This window comes from Lynx rufus, unplaced genomic scaffold (assembly GCF_022079265.1).
Source record: "Lynx rufus isolate CCGP_SWC_20201006 ecotype Redwood Valley unplaced genomic scaffold, mLynRuf1.p SCAF_5, whole genome shotgun sequence".
NCBI lineage: Eukaryota > Metazoa > Chordata > Mammalia > Carnivora > Felidae > Lynx > Lynx rufus.
The window spans coordinates 63194240-63216425 of NW_025814867.1; the positions used below are offsets into that span (position 1 = coordinate 63194240).

Consider the following 22186-nt stretch of genomic DNA (forward strand, 5'->3'; position numbering starts at 1 on the left):
CCTTTATACACACAGGCAAAGGGCACGTCTAGACTTTTTAGTCACCAGAGACTTTCCTGGACGCTATAAGGGAGTAAAGGGCAGTGGGAGGAGAATTAAGGGTCTAGGAAAGAGGCAGGGAACTTCTTTCCTCCCTGTGATTGGTTGATTTTTATTCAATTTAAAAATAATTCTGAGATTCTCCCTAATTATTAGAGGAATATCTGTGGTCAGAAACTATTACAAAAAACCAGGATTTGGGTATGTTTTAGGATCTTGCTGATTTGCTGATAGGATTATTAACTTATGTGGTGGGTTAGAAGGAAGGCTGACTGTATCAACTTCTGCATTGTCAAGAACAAATACTTACTGAGAGTACCACGTAAAGGAACCACACCAAACCCCATGGGAGATGTCGACACGAATAAGACGCAGTTCCTGCCCCACCAGATCTTTTAATACAGATGATGATCTAAGATCATAAAATTACATTCTAATACATAATATAAGTATCAGCCTTTCCTGAAAGGCTGAGATAGACAGGCAAAGCTTCACAAAAGATCTGGGAATTGACTCTGGCTTTGAAGGGTGGCCCAAATTTTAGTAGGTGTTAAGGGGAGAGAATACCTTCTTCCTATCTTTCACGATGTACTAGATGTTTCTAGTGCCTGCTTGTTTGCATTCCCTCTAAAGAAGCTGTCTTGCTCAAAGGTTCTTCTAGGCGGTCAAGTTTTAATGCCCATGACCCCTATTCCAGCAAAGTAGGTAAGAGATGGTTACATGACCCACAGAATGTCACTCCCAGGTGTGGCCTGATCAGCAAAGCCCAGCTAAGAAAGATATTCGGAGCCTATGAGAGTCTCCTTCTTAACAATGTAAAGGTTGAGATATGAAAAGAATGCAAATGAAAGGATGCCATTGTGTCAGTCAAAGTTATGATGATATGAAGGTGGTACCAGGCTATCTAGGAGCCTGAGGACTTTCTGGTTCCAGTTATGGGTGTCTTTATAATCTTCTACCTCTAAGTGATTAGGAGTAAATAGAATGGGTATCTGTTTAACCAAATTATCCAATTAAATTATATGGACAAGACGAATGGAAATAGTAACTTTTTGCCCTCTCTCTCAGCTTTGAGACTCTCTTCGTACAAATACCTTGAAAGTCGTCTTACTATTTATAAAGTAGACATTGCCCTTGCATTTGCATGTGACAGGAACTGATAAATGGTGCAAGTTAACCAGAACTTCCAGTTTCTCTTTCTCTTACTTCGAACTTTTCTCTCTCCCTCCCTCCTTCCTTGTCTCATGGATGAAATGAGAAGAAGGAGAAATTGGAGGTGGGAAATAAAATCAAGACAGATATACAGCCAATACACAACTGTAGCTGGACATTGCTACAGATCTGATTCTGAGCTCATAAGGAGCCGGGGGAAAACCTGGTTAATGACAAGCTTTTTAGTATTTGTAAGACAGAAGTAAAGCAGTCGGGGCCCAGCAGAAATATCTCTATGGGTCCTCATGAAGGAAACACCACATTATCCTCAACCAATAAACGGCAGGTGACTCTTTCTTAGAATATCCATTATACAGAAAGGGCAGAATACCAAATCCTACCAAGGAAGGGAATTCTCCTTGTTTTAAGTATGAACATTGATGGATGAATTTGAACCCAGGAAAGGGGGGGGAAATATAACATGCCTAGAGGAGTGGACGGCCTTCCAGTCCTCCAGGAAATGTTTGATGAATAGCATTCCCCACAACTGTGCTTCGATAAGAATTAAAGAGCAGAGAGGTTATATCCTGAAGGGCAGAAATTGGATACAGCTGATTAGCGGTAGATGCATATTTCTGACGTTTTGATATGTGGACAATCAACAGAGCAGGTGTTATGGCTGGCATCATTTTCTGGAAGCAAAGAGACAAACCTGGAGAGGTGACACCAGACGATCTTCTGGCTTAGGTAAAGGTCTCAACAGAACATCTGTGCAGGTGTGGGGTTGGTAGAGTCATAGAGGCCTGTGGGAGACTGGACTCATTTCCTATTTATTATGGCCCACCACGATCTCAGCAGTATGTATTTCATGGAGGGCCTTAGAGGTCTGCTTCAGTATGGATGATTGTTTACAGCTAAATAATTCTGCAATGTTTATTGGCAAGTTGTTCTCCATTAGCCTGAAATTATGGTAATGTAGTATTTATTTTATCTATTTTTAAATGTGTGAAACATACCAAATGCCTGGCACTTGTCCATCCAGGAGAAAGTGACTAAAGCACATGAGGAAAATATTATATAGAGCTTTATTTGACAAGCTGATTTATTTAAAAATCAACAAGGTGGTTAATGGAACTTCAGGGTAGTAATTTCACATTTATATTAACCTTTAATGAGCCCATGTGGTTTCTTTAAAATCTATATTACCTGTGTAAAGAAAACCTATTCATTAGAAATCCAGTCTCTGATTTTGGTAACACAGCCAATATTCATATCCCACAGAGGCCAATTCTAGTGAGCTTTAAAATCCAAGATATTTAACTTTGTGAATATAAGACTTCATTATCAACAGTTATTTCCCATGCTGTCAGTTGAAAGAATATGTTGACCACCTACTGTAACTAATTTAACTGGTAAATGGTTGAGACATTAATGGATAGAACAACAGTGTTGTTAATATTTTCTTATGAAAATAACTTCTATACTTACATTAGGCATATTTGCAAATAATCATTTTATTGCTTGAGGTTTTAATAGATAACTTTATAATTTATTTATACAAAGAAAAATGTATATGTCAAGTCTAATTGCTAGTTTTGTATTTTTCTGTTAAATTGTAAAAGGAGAAAATGTAATTGGCCTAATTAATTAGTATCAACCTTTCCAGGCCAGGCCTTTTGGGTCAGGCTAAGTCTAAGTTATTGGCCAGCCTATGATTCAGGTCCCCATTCCTGATCCAGTCAGTGACTGCCCTTTGCTCAAGGAATAGTCTAAGGCCACAGCAAAAGACTACGAACACGGTGGGTTCTGTTAGAAGAGGATGGAGAAGTTGCTGGCATCATGATTGATGTGTCTCATATCAGAAGTTTCCAATCTTTCTTCTTTTTTAAGTTTATTTTTGAGAGGGAGGGTGAGCAAATGAGCACGAGTAGGGGAGGGACAGAGGGAAAGGGAGAGAGAGAATCCCAAGCAGACCCCACACTCAGCATGGAGCCCAGCTCGGGGCTCGATCCCATGACTGCGAGACCATAACCTGAACTGAAATCGAGAGTAGGATGCTCAACCGACTGAGCTACCCAGGCGCTCACCCAATCTTTCTTTATTGTAAATAACACTGACGTACATCCTTGTTTTATATCTTTTCATGCTTGTCCATTACTGTTAGAAGAAGTTTCTAGAAGAGTAACTATTTAATTTTTTTAATGTTTATTTATTTTTGAGAGAGAGATAGAGTGAGCGGGGGAAGGGCAGAGAGACAGAGACACAGAATCCAAAGCAGGCTCCAGGCTCTGAGCTGTCAGCACATGAACATTTTTAATTTTGCTACTTATCCTGCCTTAGTCTCTTGCTATTTCACTTCCTGAACACCAAGAATATAATACTCCTCTCCATGTGTGTAAACATATAAGAAATAAAAGTTTTACTTCTGTAATCAACTCACAAAAATGATCGAGCCTTACCACTTTGATCTTTTTCTTGTTTTTCTGCAAATCTGTTATGAAAGAACTTTAGTGTTATATTTTGGGAGGTATTCATATCTCTAGAATTTTTTTTTTTTGCTGCAAGAAAAGGCTAGAGCTGCTTGCCTAGTGCTAGGGAGGCTAGAATCCAAGAGAGAGAAAAAGAGAAAAGTCCAGGTGCTTTTTTTTTTTTACTTAATTTTGCAAATTTTGTAAAAGATTAAAAAAACAACGACAATAACCAAAAACAAAAACCAAAGTGCCCTCAGTGTGGTGGGACAGCTGACAGAGTTTGCAAAGTGGGTCTGGTTGTCGTTTCTGGAAAGGGTGCACTTGTACTTGTCCTGTCTGCCCAACTGGCTGGTCTGAATGCTTCTGCTGCCACAGCTGTCCCTGGTCACATTTCAGGTAGAAGAATTCTTCCCTCTGCCTTTCCTGTGTACTTCCCTTGGGGTACAGCTCCTCAGACTTGAGAGGGCAGAGCTGTGCCTGGACGTTTATTCAAAGTGCTGATTCCTGCACTCTAACCCCTGAGATTCTATTTTGGCAGTTCTGGGGCCCAAGAGTCTAGATTTTTAACAAGTTCCCCAGATGACTCTGGGGCAGGTGCGTGGTAAACCCCACTTTGAGGAAAATTGCTGTAGGGACTTAATGGGTACTTTTTGGGTGTGAGGAAATAAAAAGTTTTCTACTTAACAAAATTTTCCTCTAAAAAATGATTATGCTGTCTTTGTTTCAGTAAATCAGATCTCAATGCATTTTTTTGAAGATTTTTTTTTTAAATTTTTTTTTTCAACGTTTATTTATTTTTGGGACAGAGAGAGACAGAGCATGAACGGGGGAGGGACAGAGAGAGAGGGAGACACAGAATCGGAAACAGGCTCCAGGCTCTGAGCCATCAGCCCAGAGCCTGATGCGGGGCTCGAACTCACGGACCGCGAGATCGTGACCTGGCTGAAGTCGGACGCTTAACCGACTGCGCCACCCAGGCGCCCCGAAGATTTTATTTTTAAGTAATCTCTCCACCCAATGTGGGGCTTGAACCCACAACCCCAAGATCAAGAGTTGAATGCTCCACTGACTGAGCCAGCCAGGTACCCCAGATTTGGACACATTTTTTTTAATGTTTATTCATTTTTGAGAGAGAGAGAGAGAGAGAGAGAGTGCAAGCAAGGGGAGGGGCAAAGAGAGAGGGGGAGAAACAGAATCTGAGGCAGGCTGCAGGCTCTGAGTTGTCAGGACGGAGCCCAACGTGGGGCTTGAACCCACAAGCCATGAGATCATGACCTGAGCTGAAGTCAGATGCTTAACCGACTGAGCCACCCAGGCGCCCCTGGACACATCTTAAAGATGTGTTTCCCCAGTACTTCCTGAACAAGAATACTGCTGGCCCTTGCTTTCTTTTACTATCCATCCTTTTTAATTAACTTATGTGTCTCACAGTCTTCCATTCATAACCCCTATGGTTCTCCTGTTCTTATTGGCCCATGCCAGAATCCACTGAGGAACTCTAGAGTTTCTTCTGACTCTACTTCAGGAATTAATATTTTGAGGACAAATTCCTGGGACAGGTCAGGTATTGTGTGGGGAGGCCATTTGGCTGTCTGCCAGGGACAGACCCAACTGACATTACCTGGCTTAATTAGAACCTGGTTCTTTGCCTAGAAGCTTCAGAGGCTTGATTTTGTCAACAAACAAGATTGGATCTGGTCTGTGAACAGGTTCACTTTAGCCAAACTCCCAGCACCTGGTGCACAAAATCAGCATGGAATGCACTTGTTTACAGTTAGCAAGGAAATGGACATTTGCATTGACATGGACCTCTCGCCACAGGACAGTGGTTTGGGAAACTCAATTATACCCAGAAGTTCACTTCATGGCTAAGAAGTCAGAATAAGGAAGGTTAAATACAAAATTTGCTTTCTGGATACTTTGAGGCTGATGCATTCATTTCTACAATTGAGATAGGCTTGCTAATCTTGCTGACCAGTTATACCTTCTGAGGGATACATTTATTTTGCAGGTTTATTAATGCAATCAGGTAAACCTTTTTGTTTTTCCTTTGAAGACTTTATTTTTAAGTAATCTCTCCACCCAATGTGGGGCTCAAACTCACAACCTCAAGATCAAGAATCACACGCTCTACCAACTGAGCCAGCCAGGCACCCCTGCAGTTTTGCTCTGACCAGAGAACCACTTCGTGTCTTTCAAAGCGTTTTTGCCCCTCTGCTTTTCTTCTTCTTTCCTTCCCTTCTTTGTTTCTTTCTTCCTTTTTGTTTGTTTTGCAAGTAATTCTTATTATCTTTTTCTGTCTTAATCTTGATTGGGAGGTAGGGATACAGTGTACAATGACTGGGTCAGGTGCTTCACAGTTGTTCCCTAGTGTTTCTGCACCACTCTCAGGTTTCTTTTGATTCTCATCTTGACACTGCAAGCCAGCTTCACTATTTGTGTCTGTCTCTCCTAGAGAGTTATGCGGCCCATTATGATAGTCACTAGCTACATATGGTGGCGATTTAAACTTAAATTTATTAAAATTAAATGAAAAATTTCTGTTTCTTAGTTGCATTAGCCACATTTTAAGTGCTCAACAGTCACATGTAGCTATGGGCTTCTTGTTGTAAGGTACAGTGTAGATAGAGAACATATCCATCATTGCAGACATTTCTATTGGACAACACTGGCCTAGAGACCCCTGCGTTTAAAAGAAGCAAGACGTTCTTTAAACATATATATATATTTTAATTTTTTTAACATTTATTTCTTTTGGAGGCAGAGGGAGACAGAGCATGAATGGGGGAGGGTCAGAGAGAGAGAGGGAGACACAGAATCCGAAACAGGCTCCAGGCTCTGACCTGTCAGCACAGAGCTCGATGCGGGACTTGAACCCACAAACTGTAAGATCATGACCTGAGCTGAAGTCGGAGGCTTAACCGACTGAGCCACCCAGGTACCCCTCTTTAAATATTTTATATGCCAAAGGCAAAAAAAGGTGGGGTGTTTTTAACTTTCTTTCTTTCTTTCTTTCTTTCTTTCTTTCTTTCTTTCTTTCTTTTTCTTTCTCTCTCTCTCTCCCTTTCCTTTCCTTTCCTTTCCTTTCCTTTCCTTTCCTTTCCTTTCCTTTCTCCTTTCCTTTCCTTTCCTTTCCTTTCCTTTCCTTTCCTTTCCTTGAGGAATCTAAGTATAGCACAATTTGGCAGTTAAAACCAAGTCCAGTGAAGTGTAAAATTGAAGTGGGTAGCTCTTTCTGCCACTACTCCATCCTTCCACTTTTTTCTGACTTTTTTGGTTGCAAGTAACAGAAATCTACTCTGATGAGCTGAAGCGAAATAAAGGGGATTCGGTTCAAGTTTGCAGGAGCATCCAAGGACAGGAGTACAGCTCAGCATGGGAACAAACCGGAACCTAAGACTTGAGTCTTATCAACACTCTATCTGCTCTTCTCTTTACACCTGCCTCATTTGGGTTTCTCCAGGCAGATTGGCTTACACTTCTTTTCCACTCTGTGATACAGCAAGTATGACCCCCAAAAGCTGCAGAGTTTATATTTTCTCCATTCAATACACCAGGCAGGCTGAGGCTAGACTCTTTCCGCGCCCATTCCAAACACCTCTGGGAAGATGTTCATTGGCCTAGGTGTCTGTTCCTGGTCCAGTTGGCTATGATTGCAGGGAAGCTTCACAAAGACCTGCTGTTGTGGCCATGTGGTTCAGAGAGTGGGACATGAGCCAGGAAAAGACACAGAGCTGGGCAGCCAACCCTATGGGAGGCCACTACAATTCTCAATCTACCATTTGGTGGCCCAGTGCTCCCTGCTTTGGTCCTTTACCTGGGCTTTCCCTCCCTGAGCTATGCCATGAATACATTCTGTTTCTACATCCTCCTCTAATCAAAGTTTCCCTGTATACCATTATAAAGGGATTCTGCTTGGTGATCAATGAATCTGATAGAGACAGCAAACCATAGCCAAGATTTCAGATAAACCCAGAATATCAGTTTTCTCATCTGATAAGTGGGGGTAATATTGCCTAACTTGAGAACATTGTTGTGAGATTAATTATATAATAATAATAATAATTAGAGATTAATAGTAGTAATGTTCATTCTTTTCCATGTAATACATTTGCAGTTTAACCTGGATAGTAATGAAAATAATATATCATGGGAATCTCAAACACTATGTCAGAAAGGCAGTGGGGGTGATAGAATCTTTAGTGACCCTCAAATCATGTAACATAAACCTTAATCCTATTTTTTATATCCAGATTGAGCTTACATAAGATTCAGATTTCAATATCATGTATAGTCTTTTTCACAATTTGAAGGGAAGGATCTGCCTAGCTGTATAATCTTGAGCACAGCCCTGTGCTAGTTTCTTCATCTGTAAGATGTGGATAATAATAGCCACTGTCCCATAAGGTTGTTTTGAAGATTAAATGAGCTATACATAAAGTACTTAGAACAGAGCCTAGCAATAGTAAATACTATATAAATGTTAATATTGATTATTATTCTTTAATGCATTGTTTCTTAAACTGTAGGTTGCATGCATTAGTAGTGAACTGAAATAAAAAGAAACAGAATAGAGGAGAATAGACTATCAGAGAGCGTTGCCCATAGTAAGGTAAGTGTAATTGTGGGTTGTGATAAATATTCCCCAATGCTTGGTACATTGCTACCTACCCTGTAAGTTTCAATATTTGCTCTTTTTTGGCTAATTTGAATCAGTCCTTATAGCTTATGAAAGCAAGCACCAAGAAGAGTGAGAAAACGAAGAATGGAAACCCCACTGATGTGGGTGGGTCAGATGCATTTTGTTCTGCCACTGACCAGCAAAGTGGTTTGGCTCGTAACCTAAACTCTGCCTCAACTTCTCTTTTGTTAAAAAGAGAATTTCTTGTATGTATCTCATAGGAAAGTGTGAAGCACTTTGAGCTACTTATCGTCTAGTACTACAATTAGACAACACCTCTCACCTTGCGGGTTTCAAATCATAGCTTAAGCGGCAATATCATAGGGCTCATTATGACTTTTTTTTTCTGCAAAAGAGAAAAGTTCTCTGATTTGTAGTAAGTCAAGCTTTGCCAAACATTCTAAACACCCATGAAATTCCTAGAATTGACAATGAAATACACTTAATGTGTCTGTTACATTGATTTTAGAGATGGTTGCAATTTAAACACTGAACATTCAAACATTTCTAGCATGATCTTTCTCTGTTTTGCCCTTTCTGGCTATTCCTTTTTGCATCCTCCTCTTACTTCGCTTTCAATTTCACAGAGCCCAAGTTAAAACCTGAAAAAAAGAAGTGCTGTGTAACACTATTCAGGAAGAAGAGGTTAATAGTTTTTAAGCATCTGGTTTCCATCTTATTTAAGGCATGAAAATGGGGATTAGGATCTTGAAGATATAGTATTGATTTGGCAGATAAGAGGAGAAAGGAGCCTGGAGGAGAAAACCTAGTCAGTGAGGGGAACTTTGTACCAGCAGGGACAGTAACATTAAACTAATATGGTGCTTAAAGGGTACTGAGGGGTGGGGGTATGGTAGGTAAGAAAAAGATTAGAGTGCTGGGAGGAAGTTAAAGATAATCATCATTGTCACAATTCAGACAAGTAGAAATAAGTAAAAAGCTACAGAAAAAAATGAGATGGAAAAGGAAATAGTTGAGATTCTTTTATAAAACTGAAGGGACTTGTAGCATCTAATTTGCTGCAAAAAAAATATTTCAAACAAGCTTTTTTGTTGAAGATCAAGGAAGAGGGGAGAGGAGGCATTAGAACCATCAAGCTACAGTTGGTTTTTCTCCCTTAGAAAAGAGCACTAGGGAGTATAAACAAAAACACAAGCCTGAGTCTGTGTGCCTGATGAACACTTATTTGACCTTTCTTGCCCCTTCTTCATAAAAATAAAATTAATTTACATTGAGTGTTTGCACTTTACCTTTCTGTATCCTTTTCCTTTCTGTATTCTTCATAATTAATATTGGTAGGTCATTATCAATAGTTGGGTAAATGGAAACACAGAGGAAAGCATTTGCCCCAAACCATTTATCAGGTCACAGGTCAGAATTAGTCTTTGAATTTATAACCCCTAAATTCTTGATTTCTATTATTACCAGAGGGCCATAACTAATGAAGAAGAAATTCTAGACCATCTGGTACCAGTTAGCTTAGATCTTGTAGCTGTACTGCTTGATGGAAGATGAGACAACGAGTAGGCTCCTCCTCCCCTCCAATCATTTGGAATTTCTTACATGCACGAAGGCACACCTCTCACACTGGTCTTGCTCTGCTCCTGCTGGCAGCCAACAAGATGAGGTAGGAGGCCATTCAAAACCTACCTAAAAGCTATTTACTAACCAATACTCGAGATGGCTTTTCAACACTGATTAAGACCATCCGTATGTGGGAAGTACGATAATCATGACCTCACAGTGCTTATTTTTTCCAAGGATTGTATTCTCTGTGTCCATTTAATTCTGTTTCTGAGATAAAGAACCATTCTCATTTGCTTCAGTGTTTTTTTTTTTTTTTCATGTTATGCAATCACTTTTACTGATAATTTCTGAAAATGTTTAAGTAGGCCTGCAGAAATCTGGCTTAGAATGAGCCTCCCCATCTGCATCATGTAAATGTACTCTGCTTAGTTTAACTTGTGTTCAAACCTGTACCTTGGAGGCTGAGACCTTGGGAATTCAAGGGCAAAGTGAATTTTAATTTGATACGTTTTGTACTTTGATGAATAATGAAAAAAAAATGCCCTCAAAGCTTGATTGGTTCTAGCCACATTTGCCTGTCACTATTTCTCAAACCATTGTACATAAAATAACAGGCACAAAAGATCCTTCCCTCAAAAAACAGATTCCCGGGGAAAGCAAATCAAAAGAACAGTGGCGGGGATAATGCGTGTGATTTCTCAAAAGTCTATTTACTGTCCAATTTATTTTGGTTCTTAGGTCTTTGGACATGCTAGCAAGTAATTATTTTTATGGCTGATAAAATGAGTACTAAACATGTATCATTAATTGCAGTTTGGAATCACTTTTTAAAAAATCTGTCATTTTGGTTTCCAAAAATTGTTTCTTCTGGAGAGACATGAGCTAGGTGCCAAGGTTTGACTGGATGCCAAGTCTCAGGACTGTCCAGTCTTCCACACTGTATGTGCAGCCGGGCCTTCTAAATATTCTCCCGGTTAGAAAATCTATCCCCCAGACTCACAGATGCTGTTCTCCCCCCACTGGCTCTGCACAGAACATCATTATCTTTGCCGAGCTTCTGTCTCTATGGCAATAACAGATGGGAAGTGCTGCGGAATTATTCATGTTCAGCAAAGGAGGCAGTCAAGAAGAAGGGGAAGGTGGGGGGGGGTGGGCGAGAGGGCACGACCCTGGAGCACGACGATGGGGGCGTCAGGACGGGAACTTGGGAGTGGGGGGAATAAGAGGCTTGTGAGCCTTTGGTAGGCCTTCTGCGAGTAAAAGAGGGGGGAAAAATCTATGAGCACAGGACTGTTCCCAGTCGGCCAGCTCCAAATGTGGACCCCGTAGGAGAGACCTCCAAGCAGTAAAACCAGGAGAAATTGGACAAAAACGGGCGAAAAGGAGCAGGGGGGAAAAAAGAGACTAAGCTCCAGTCCTCTAAATTCTGTGCAGTGCGACTTGGAGGACTATTTCAGTTCCTGATCTAGCACCGGGGTGGAGAAAAGGGGATTTCTTAGTGTTTCGAAATATGACAGAGCAACTCAGCAGAGTTCAATATGCTAATTGGCTACCCTGGGAACACTGACCAGGAAGACCATTCTGCCTGCCCCTGAGGGTCAAAGCCGAAAGCTCGTACGTCGTACCTTTCCTCGTCTTATCTCGTGTTCCCCTCTGAAACAAAAACCAAATAATAAAAAGCCCTCAGTAAACACTGTAGAAACCTGTAATTTCTAGCTCCCTTTTGGAACCGAGGGAGCAACCTAGTGAGGAGAAAGGGTGGGAGGAGAGAGGCTGAGAAGTAGGGACAAAAATGTTTTCTCTCGGTTTTGCCGGAACTTCGGCCAGCCCTCCAGCCTGGCCGGATGGCGGATGGAGGTCAGCCCGGGGAAGGCGTCTGGGCGGAGGCCGCCCCGGCAAGGCGGGGGCCGCCGAGGTGGGGCGGAGCGCAGGCAGCTGGCAGGGCGGCCTGCGGGCGGGAGGCCCCGTGGGGGCGGGGGGCAGCCCCAGCGCGCCCCGGGGAGCGGGGCCCACACCGGGGGCGCTGCAGGGCGGCCGCCACCCGGCTGCCTCCGGGGCGGGGCAGCCCAGCTGCGGCCTCGCGGGGGGAGGGTCGCCCGTGCCTGACCTCGGGCGGCGGCGCTCTGCCGGGCGGGCCCTGCCTCCGCCCTGCCGGCTGCTGGGGTCGCGCACAGTGCACCGCGCGGCCGCCCTGCCCCCTCTCTCCCAGTCGCGCGGCAGCGGAGCGGCCAGGGCGCCCCCGGGTCTGGCCCGTCACCACAGAGCAGCGGGTGGGGCGGGGGCGGGGCGGTGGCGGCCCCAGACAGCCGGCTGGGCGACTCGAGGAAGGAAGGAGGGAGGGCGGCAGTGGGGGTGGGGCGGGGAGGGAACATCCTGTCTGCGCCGGGTGCACCGCAGACAGCGCCGTGCGCCAGCCGCCCAGACGGCGCGCGAGGCCAGGAGCGCCGGGCGCGCGCCTGGGGGGGAGGGGCGCGCGCGCGCGCGGCGACGGGGCGAGGGGGGAGCCCCGAGGAGCCACAATAGGCCAGACGGCGCGCGCGTCCCCGAGGGGCTGGGAGTCGCGAGGGGGCGGTGGCAGCGACGCCGGCGGGCCCGCGCGCGCGGTGCCGCCGCTGGCTCCGTTCCCTTCCCCTCCCCCTCCCCGCCGCCCTCGCTCTCCCCCGGGCGGCCGGAGACGGCGGCGGCGTCTGCGGGAAGCCGTGTGTCTCCGCAGTGACGTGGGCGGGCCGAGGGCTCGGTGACGTCAGAGGGCTGTGTGTAGCGATGTGTGTGGGGTTCGGAGCGGCGCCGGCACAGCCGAAGGGAGCGGGCGAGCGGCGGCGGCTGGCACAGGTGCGGCCCCGGCTCGTGGTGAGGACGCGGCGGGCGCGGCGGGCGGCAAGGGACGCGCGGCCTTGGGGCAGCCCGACGGCGGTGCCGTGGATAGGGGGGAGTTAACAAAGCTCGTCGAGCTACCTCGGGCGCGGAGGCCGAAGTCGGGGGTCCGGATGCGCGGGTCCCGGGTGGGGTCGGGGCCACGGGGGGCGCAGGGCGGGTGTCCCACGGCGGATCAAGCCTCGCTGACCCTAGGCTGGAAGGGCGCTGCACTTGACCGGAGCCGTCGGGACCCTGGAGACCCGGACGCCCGTCACTCCCCCCACCCTTCCCCAGCCGCCCGTCTGCGCTCCTCGGGGATGCCCCGGGCGTCTGTCGGCGCCCAGCGGCGCGGAGATCCCGGCTAGGCGCCTCACCCGCCCGCAGACCCTTCTCCTTTCTGGCCCCGGGGAGGCGGGGGAGGTGCAGCCTTAGGGGTGCTGGGGTAACACCCGAGAACTTCCTGGGGCGAGGGTACGGGGGGGGGGATTTCCACAGTCCTCCCCGCGGCCCCCGCAGTGGGGCAGTATTGGGAGGGCACTTGGGGTTGTCCCGAGACCGTGGGTGGGGGTTGGGGGACTCCTCTTTTTCCACTTCCCACTCTCCCCTTGCGCAGCCCAAGGCGTCCCGGCTCCCCTGTCCGCCACTCCGCCCTCCCCCTCGGGTTTGTGATGGGTGGGTGGATTTGCGTGGGCCGAGGATTTCAGAGTTTGGGGGGGCTCCCCCATTGTAGGTCATGCCTCCTGCCCTCTTTCTCGGTCTGCGTTGGCTGAGGTGTTTCTGTGGTGGGCGAAAGTCAGAACATTGGTTAGTGGCCTGGGTCCGTAACCCTTTGGGTCTCTTTTAAGGGAAACTGCTGAGAGTTTGGGAGGCAAACATTTTTATTTATTGGATTTCTTTTGGGTGTCCTCTCAAGAAGGAAGTGGAAGAAGAATCTTTTCTTTTCTCCTCTTCCTCCATTTGCATTCTTTGTGAGGTCTGTCTGCCTTGTGTTTTTTGTCCGGAATTAGTCTTGTTAAGGATGGAGATTCCCAGGAGTGGAGTCTATAGCTTTTGGCTTCCATTAAGCAAATTCACTAACCTTTTAAAGGGAAAGTTAATTTTTGCCTACAGTCATTCCAGAAAAAATAGCGTACACTGACTGGGTGAATTAATGCCCTTAAAATTGTAAGTTAGGTACATATGGTAGATATGTTAGCACGTATCTGATTTTCTTGGATGAAACTGGCATTTTTTAAAATGAAGAGATGAAGTAATGGATTATTATAGTTGAAATGGCATAACTGGGAAAGACTCTGGTACTTAGTTTTAGGTGAGATGATCTATTTAAGGTTCTTCTATTCCCTTTTCAGGGATGTTATTGCTCCCTTTACCCATTCTACAAATTATTTTCCTGTTTAAATGAAGTTCTTCTAGTTAACTGGTGTTAGATTTAAAGAAATCGCTCAAGTGTCACCTTTGGTAAAGTGAACTCAGTATAAGATTAAGAAACTAGTTTCAAACTGACCCTTTGGCCTCTGAGCAAATTCAAGTATAACTCTCCCTCACTGCTCTTCTCTTCCAGATTAATTAAAAGAAGAATGAACAGTAATCCATGAAGATAACTGGGCAATTTTTCTTTAGATATCATTTTTCACTGTAGAAGTTCAAGTGGAGTCAGAGGCTCTTCTTACCGTTTTTGAGGATTTCTACAAACCTTCAGTTGGTCAACACAGACCAACAGATCATCACTTTTAGAGAAGATAGTGTTTTCTTTTCCTTTTTTGGTGTCCTTGGTGCCAAAAACTAAATTTGGGTGCAACATTTTGATTTATATTTGTGTCTAGGTTTTATGACACAAGTAATTGCATAAACTTTTCACATGTTTTGCTCCAAACCAGACCAAACCATTGCACTGAATCTGGACATTCCAAATTGAGAGAACTGATAAGTTTATTTTAATGCATCTATTTGAAGAGTTAAGAAAAAAGGCTTCCTCAGAGGTGTGCCTCTCAAAATTATATTCTTTATTATTAGGGACAAAAGAAGAAATTTTATAGCACTAGCAGTGAAATTATACTAGAGTATAAGCAGAACCAAATAAAATTGTAAAATCTCTTGAGTAATTTAGGGAGATTTCTCTTTGGAAATTTAAGTTTTCTGTGAGAGTAAGCTACTAGAACTATTGATATACATTGCTTCTCTCTTGGAATGAGTGACTAAATAACAATGCAAATCTCAGACTTACTTATTTAACACCACAGTTTTTAGCAATGGAAAATCTACAGACAAATTATTCCTTGGTTCAGGGCTCAAATAAAAAACTGAATGGGATGGGAGATGATTGCGGCCCTCCAGTGAAAAAAATGATGACAGACGTTCCTGCAAATGGAAAAATGATGATAAACAAGATGCCAACAGTAAAGAAGGAACACTTGGAGGACTATGAAGTGCCAATGGAAACCGATGGGGAACACGTCAAGCGAACCTGTGCCTCTGTGCCAGAACCTTTACATTTAAATCCCAGTTTGAAACACACTTTGGCACAATTTCATTTAAGTAGTCAGAGCTCTCTGGGTGGACCAGCAGCATTTTCTGCTCGGTATTCCCAAGAAAGCATGTCACCCACTGTATTTCTGCCTCTTCCATCTCCTCAGGTTCTTCCTGGTCCACTGTTCATCCCTTCTGATAGCTCCACAGAACTCACACAGACTGTGTTGGAAGGGGAGTCTATTTCTTGTTTTCAGGTTGGAGGAGAAAAGAGACTCTGTTTGCCTCAAGTCTTAAATTCTGTTCTCCGAGAATTTTCACTCCAGCAAATAAATACGGTGTGTGACGAATTGTACATCTATTGTTCACGGTGTACTTCAGACCAGCTTCATATCTTAAAGGTCCTGGGAATACTTCCATTCAATGCCCCATCCTGTGGGTTGATCACATTAACTGATGCACAAAGACTATGTAATGCTTTATTGCGGCCACGCACTTTTCCTCAAAATGGTAGTGTACTTCCTGCTAAAAACTCATTGGCCCAGTTAAAGGAAACTGGCAGTGCCTTTGAAGTGGAACATGAATGCTTGGGCAAATGTCAGGGTCTGTTTGCACCCCAGTTTTATGTTCAGCCTGATGCTCCATGTATTCAATGTCTGGAGTGCTGTGGGATGTTTGCGCCCCAGACATTTGTGATGCATTCTCACAGATCACCTGACAAAAGGACTTGCCACTGGGGCTTTGAGTCAGCCAAATGGCATTGCTATCTTCATGTGAACCAGAAATACTTAGGGACACCTGAAGAAAAGAAACTGAAGATAATATTAGAAGAAATGAAGGAGAAATTTAGCATGAGAAATGGAAAAAGGACTCAATCTAAGGCAAGTTTTTTTTTTTTTTAATAGTAATTTTAAGTAATGGCACTGGTTTACTTTGAAATCAAAAGTCTATATTTAGACTTACTTAACCTGTGTGATGTTAAGAAACTGTTACTGCTCATGCAACAACAAAAAATACTGGTCTTTGTAATGTGTTATGTTTGTATCACACGTTTTAGGCTATAAAGCGCTTTCCTGTGTGTGTGTTCATTTGATCTTTCAAACAGCCTAGTGCAAGAAGTAGGATTATTCCCATTCTACAGATAAAGAGAATGAGGCTCAGATCAAGTGGCTTTCCCAAGATTATATAGACAGGGTGTGGAGGATTTGGGGCTTCTTTGTCAAGTCATGATCTCTTTCTTTTTCACACATCCTGCTTTTTGATGACTAGATCTGTTGTTGTCCTAGGACTCCAGATAATTTACACTTTGGTGTTATTTCCATTTGCAAATGGTATAATGGCTGGCCAAAACAATTCTGGTTGTGGGCTTCAAACAGCATTTTTCCAAGGTAGATCTAGGATTTCTGACATTGTTTTTATCCCTGGATATTCAGGTTTGATCAATATTCGGAATAAATGGAAAAGACAGGTTTGTGATTCTGGTAAGAGGTTTTTTTAAAAGAAAGAAATAACAAAAAAAATGTGACAGCTAGAATAAATAGATTATTTTAGGCTAAATAAATACTAATATAAAAACCGACGCAAAGAGATCTTACTATTTTTCCCACTGCAATATCTGCTAGGCTAAACTAAGGTCTTCATTCTGAGAGCCTGAATGCCTGGGTAATAAACAAGATTTGGGTTATTAAATATCCAGCTTGTAGATTTGGTTGTTAAATATATTTTTTACTTGATTAAAGTTAGTATAATAGCTAGCACTATTTAACACTTACATTGTGGCAAGCATTGTTTTTGAGCAGTTTCACATATATAATTTTATTTGAGTCGTACAATGAAAGATTGGCCATGTTTCATCTTAAGAATCTAAGTTTTCCACTATTAGTTTTTATTTCTTGAAATAATCTCTACCTTTTCTACTTCACAGAAGAAATGAGTGAAGCGTATTAAATGACCGCAGCTTATTCACAGCAACATTAGAGCTTGGGCTTGAATCTAAGATTTTGGTGTCGTGTGCTTTATTATGGTACCTTTAAGGTTTTGAGGAAAATTTAGTTACAGTTGAGTTTTAAAACTGTGATTTGCTTCTGAAGCTCAAGAAGATAATTTTAGACTCTTAATTCAGGGTAGTTTGCTACTTGCTGCTTCCAAAGGGTCAGCACTCTGAAATTCCTTGCCTGTGGCTACTAGATAAGTTTATATTGTTCATGTGCAGTTATTGACTGATTTTGAAGCAGGATTGACTTCAAGCCACTTCTCAAATTACTGGACTTGCTTACAGCTGGATTGGTCCCATGCTGAAGCTTGTGCTTGGAGATGATCTGTATTCTCAAAATGTGGAATGCTCCTTTTGATATTTATGATATCTTGCTCAATGCTAATTAGAGCCCTACCCTTACATGTCCATAGGTGACCACATTATTTGCTAGATATTCTTACTCCAGTCTTCATTGCTCTGACATAAGCGTTTTTGGGATAAACGCCTTTGCCTGAAGTTCCTCTTCTGTATTTGTGAGCAAAAACATCTGAGAACCATGATAAAGATTAGAAAGAAAAAGGTGATGAATTTACTTAACTGAAACTGTATGTGCTAGGGTTTAGGTAAAATTGAAACCATTCTTCATCTGAATGTAGTCCTTTATTGTCTCAGAAATGATTAATTTGAATTCATTTTTTTGGGGGGGGGGGAAGGTATGAGATTTTTTTCCCTCACCTTTTGGCTGTTATCTTTTTGCAGGGTTTACTATAATGTTTTTGGTTTCATTTTGGTATTGTTTCCAATTTTATGTGAATTGTAAGCAATGTAAGGGAATTTAAGAAAATTTCTACCAATGAAATCTTTAAGAAAGAAGGCTTTTGGGTTCACATGTAATACATACTTGAGTGGTTGTTTTATTATGCTTATCACTCCATATTTTGAAAATTTAGTCCTGAAGACTTTTTTGAAGGTCTGTGAACAAGGTTTCTTAGATGAGAAACCAGTCCCAGATGGGTCACATGTTCTGGTTGTATAACTGGTGGGTGGTAGAATGAGGAGCTGAATGCAGTTCTTCTGACTTGAAGTCTAGTAATTTTCACTGCTTTTCCCTAAAGCAAACTTTGTAGTACAAACTACTACTGAATTTTGAGAAACATTAACTTCTTATCAATTTTCCTTAGTGTAATGGTTCGTAAACTCTGTGTTAACTTGAATTTTATACTAAGGTCCTTAACAGGGAGGGGGTGCTAGGAGATATCCTTGACTGGGGAACGTTTTTTATTATCTCCTGTGAGTCAGTGAGTTGGTTGCCAAACAAACCAAATAGACCCAGAGGAAGCTCATTTGAAGAAGTCAATACAGGCTTTCTTTTCTTTTTTTTTTTTTTACATAGAAGAGTAAACTAAATATATTAATATTTTATGTAAAGAACCTTATGCTTAATGTGAATACTAACGTAGTTAATACGTTTATACAGTTAATTTAGTTAAAGTATTGTTTTAGATTAAAAAACCAAAATTATGAAACTCAAAAGGCAATTGTTTGAAATGTAGCAACTGTTATTTCCAAGGTTGGAAATTATATTAGTAGTGATCACCTAACTATTTGCATAACTAATAGCTCCATTTAATTTGCATAGTTAGTAGCTATATTTAGATGGGAGAAGTAAGTGGTATAAGGTCAGTGTTCTAAGTGAAGAACTGGCTCTGTGTAGAAACTAACGGTATATTTTGAAGCCTTTCTTACTCGGGTCAGGACAAGAAATACAACTGGTTTTAGATCTGCCTAGGTGGCTTTGTAAAATGATGTTCTTAAGCAATTTATTTCTTCGTATCGCCTGAACTTTTTATGCTTTTTGTTAGAAATATGGCTGTTGTATTATTTATTTGATCTAATTCTGATTTAGTTGCTCTTACATTTTTGTCTATGGAAAAAAGATTGCTAAGCAAATTGATCATTTGTAAATAAAATTTGAAGGGTGATGTTTAAGATTATTTTCAAGCACATTGGAAAAGCCCACTTGTAGTGATAGGTGGTTCTTTACTCTTACAAAATGTGACAGAAAATCTTTAAGTTAGAGATGGTGTATGCCCTTATATTAAAAAAAAAAATTTAAAATGTAGATTTTTTAACATTCAGAATTGACTACTCTTAGGTAAATAATAATATGGTATTTACTCAGCTTAGGAAAAAAATAGATTATGATGCACATAAATGACCTAAAGATATCAATTTAAACTTTTTTTAAAGCCTGTTAAACATTTTACTATTTTTAGTTTTGCATTTTCCTTTCAGTTCCTCATTTTTGCAGAAGTCATTGGAATAATAATAGTACAAAAAAATTCTATCTTGTAAACTGTTATTTTTCTGTTTAGGAAGTGCATTTCTTAGTCCAATAAGGTAAGGAAATACACTAGAGAAAATGGGCAACTACAGAGAGTAGTGTTGAGACAAAATGTGTTTCAGTAATAATTGTGGCCAATTTGGTGGTAATTTGTTACATCAGTGATATAGTTTGTATTTTGCGATTAGCATAAATTTTGATCAAGTGGGGGTAAGGTTAGAATCAGATGAAGTATTTGTGTTCATATGCACGACGAGTATGAATATTTTTGTCTACTTTTCTGAAATTAATAATTGACTTCATGAGTTTAGAGACCCTTTTTCCTGTTTTCCCAGAATGTAGTTTAGTGCTTGGTGCATCAGAGGCAGTCAATGAAATCTTTTTTTAAACTGAATACATTTTTGAAGAACAACACACTGCATTATATTTTAGAATGTTTGGAGTTTTTGGGTAAAATAATTGTTTGATCTGTAAGTAAACACCTGTGATTTGCAAATAAACTGTTGAGTGAGAGAATGGAAGCCAGAGCATTTTGGAAGAGTCTAGAAATGTAGGATGGTACTTCAAACTATTATTAAAACATTTACTAATACGTATTTGGGGACTTTTCCTTTCCCCAAACATCTTCTTGACTTACCTGGAATTATGTGAAGACATTTCTAACACAAATGAGATAACTGAGTAATGGGTTCAAATGTATCCCACTCTTAGTTATTTGTACACAGCTGTTATAGTAGTTGGATATTTTGTTTACTTAATAAAAATGAAGTATGCAAGAAGAACATACAAAACAGGTCTATTGTAAGAATTATAAGGACATTTCAATGAAATCTTTAGAATGGCTTTGGGAATAGTGCCCCCTTATGGTTTAGGAAATACAGAGCCTATATTCGTTTTTACCATTAAAAAAATGGTAAAACATTTATAAGTATTAACATTTTTAAAAAGGCTGGTGATAAGTTACAACTTTATTCTTTTTGATCTGATAAATGGGAAAAAATTAAGAAACTTCAAGGAAGAAGAAAAAGGGTATACTTGAATCACTGTGTAGGCAGCCAGCAGTGTTCTCATAGCTATGCATACATTATAATTTATGCCACTGGGAGAACAAGGAAGTAATCAAGAATTGGGTTAATTTCAATTCCTTTAGTATTCTGGGAAAGGAAAGTGTGGAGCAAAACTCATTTTGTTCAAGTAAAGAGATAGAACTAGTTTGGGAATAGCTTTAGTAATGACTGGAAACTGTATTTTGTCCACATGCAGAATTTTGGTCTAATGAGGGTTCATATACTTAAAATAACTTAAGGATTTTATTAGACTGTGAAAAGCAAAAAGAAGATATATAATTAAATTCTAAATCTTTTCTTAAGGTGAAGCTTGCTTCATTCACTAAATTAAGTATTACAGTACCATGCTAGGCAGAAAAAGGAATGAATAGAAAGATATAAATTACTTTAAAACTCATACTGATTTCTAGACTTAGAAGTGGGTCACAGAAATATGTACATAAAGACTAAATGGAGGCTCCTTAGGGCAGGACTTTATCTTCTAGTTTTTGAATCTAGAATGTGGTAGATGTTTAATAAAGGTTTGAATAACTGAATGAAGAGTCTTAACTAGCCCTATAAAGTTACCAGTGATTTTTGAGGAGAAAAAGAGGCTTAGTTTTAAAGCAAAGCAGCATTTTGTTTTTATTTGTGGTATTGAATTTGTTTTGAGATTTCAAATAGCCCTAAAAGTGCGTATTTTGTTTATTTTATGGGGACAAGGAATATGAAAGTTTAGAGGCACACTAAAGATCATTTTGGTAACACTAGGGCTTTTATTCCACATTAAAAGTGTTTTTGTTGTTGTTTTTTGGTGTGGTTATGAAAGCAATATAGGCCCACTGTAGTAAATCCTAAACAAGTGCAAAGAAGAAAACAAAATTTCGTAATTCATAATTTCAACATAGATGATAATTAACACTGGAGTTTATTCCATTACACATGTAATCCTTTGTAAATCTGTGCAAGTGCACAGTGCACAAGTGTTATTAATACAAGACTAGTTGTTGAAATAATACTTGTGGACCAATTCTAGGATCGTTCACTTAGAGCAAGGTTTTTCAAATTGCAGTTTGTCACTCACGCAGCCCTTTTCATCTGGAGTTTCAAGAAAGGAGATTTAAGCCCTACAGAAAATGATCTGAGTGATGGTTTCATCATTTCTCCCAAAGATGGTGTATGTATACTACCATTCTCAAAGCTTTGAAGTGAAGTTAATTCATTGCATACAGTGGATGCCTTGGGGCATTTGGGCTTATCTCTTGAGAACCCCAGTTGAGGGCCAGGAGGGTTACGAAATCAATTTAGTGGGTCACCGACATTAAAAAAATGAAGTAGAGTAAAATAAAAAATAGACTACATTGCATATAGTAAAATTAATCTACATTAAAGAATTAATCTTCATTTTGATATTCTCAACATACATTAATTGAAGGCCAAAATGATCTGAGATCATAATTTTTTATTTTTATTTTTTTTAATGTTTATTTTTGAGAGAGAAAGAGACACAGTGCGAGTGAGGGAGAGGCAGAGAGAGGGAGACAGAATCTGAAGCGGGCCCCAGGCTCTGAGCTGTCAGCACAGAGCCCCACACCAGGCTGGAACCCATGAACTACGACATCATGACCT

The 22186-nt window shown here is 41.3% G+C and overlaps 1 protein-coding gene across 3 annotated transcripts in view; it reads left to right on the forward strand.

Annotated features, from left to right (window-relative positions):
- Positions 1–12510: 12510 nt before the first annotated feature.
- The window catches only part of SKIL (SKI like proto-oncogene), a 28342-nt gene continuing 18666 nt past the window's right edge, over positions 12511–22186 (forward strand). The window contains exons 1-2 of one of the 3 annotated variants that reach the window (XM_047099353.1): positions 12511–12720; positions 14288–16073. In XM_047099353.1, coding sequence (XP_046955309.1) covers positions 14976–16073 — 1098 coding nt within the window. In that variant the 5' untranslated portion in view covers positions 12511–12720; positions 14288–14975. Of the gene's footprint in view, positions 12721–14136; positions 16074–22186 lie in introns of those variants that run through there. The other 2 variants (XM_047099352.1, XM_047099354.1) reach the window with 2 other exon arrangements.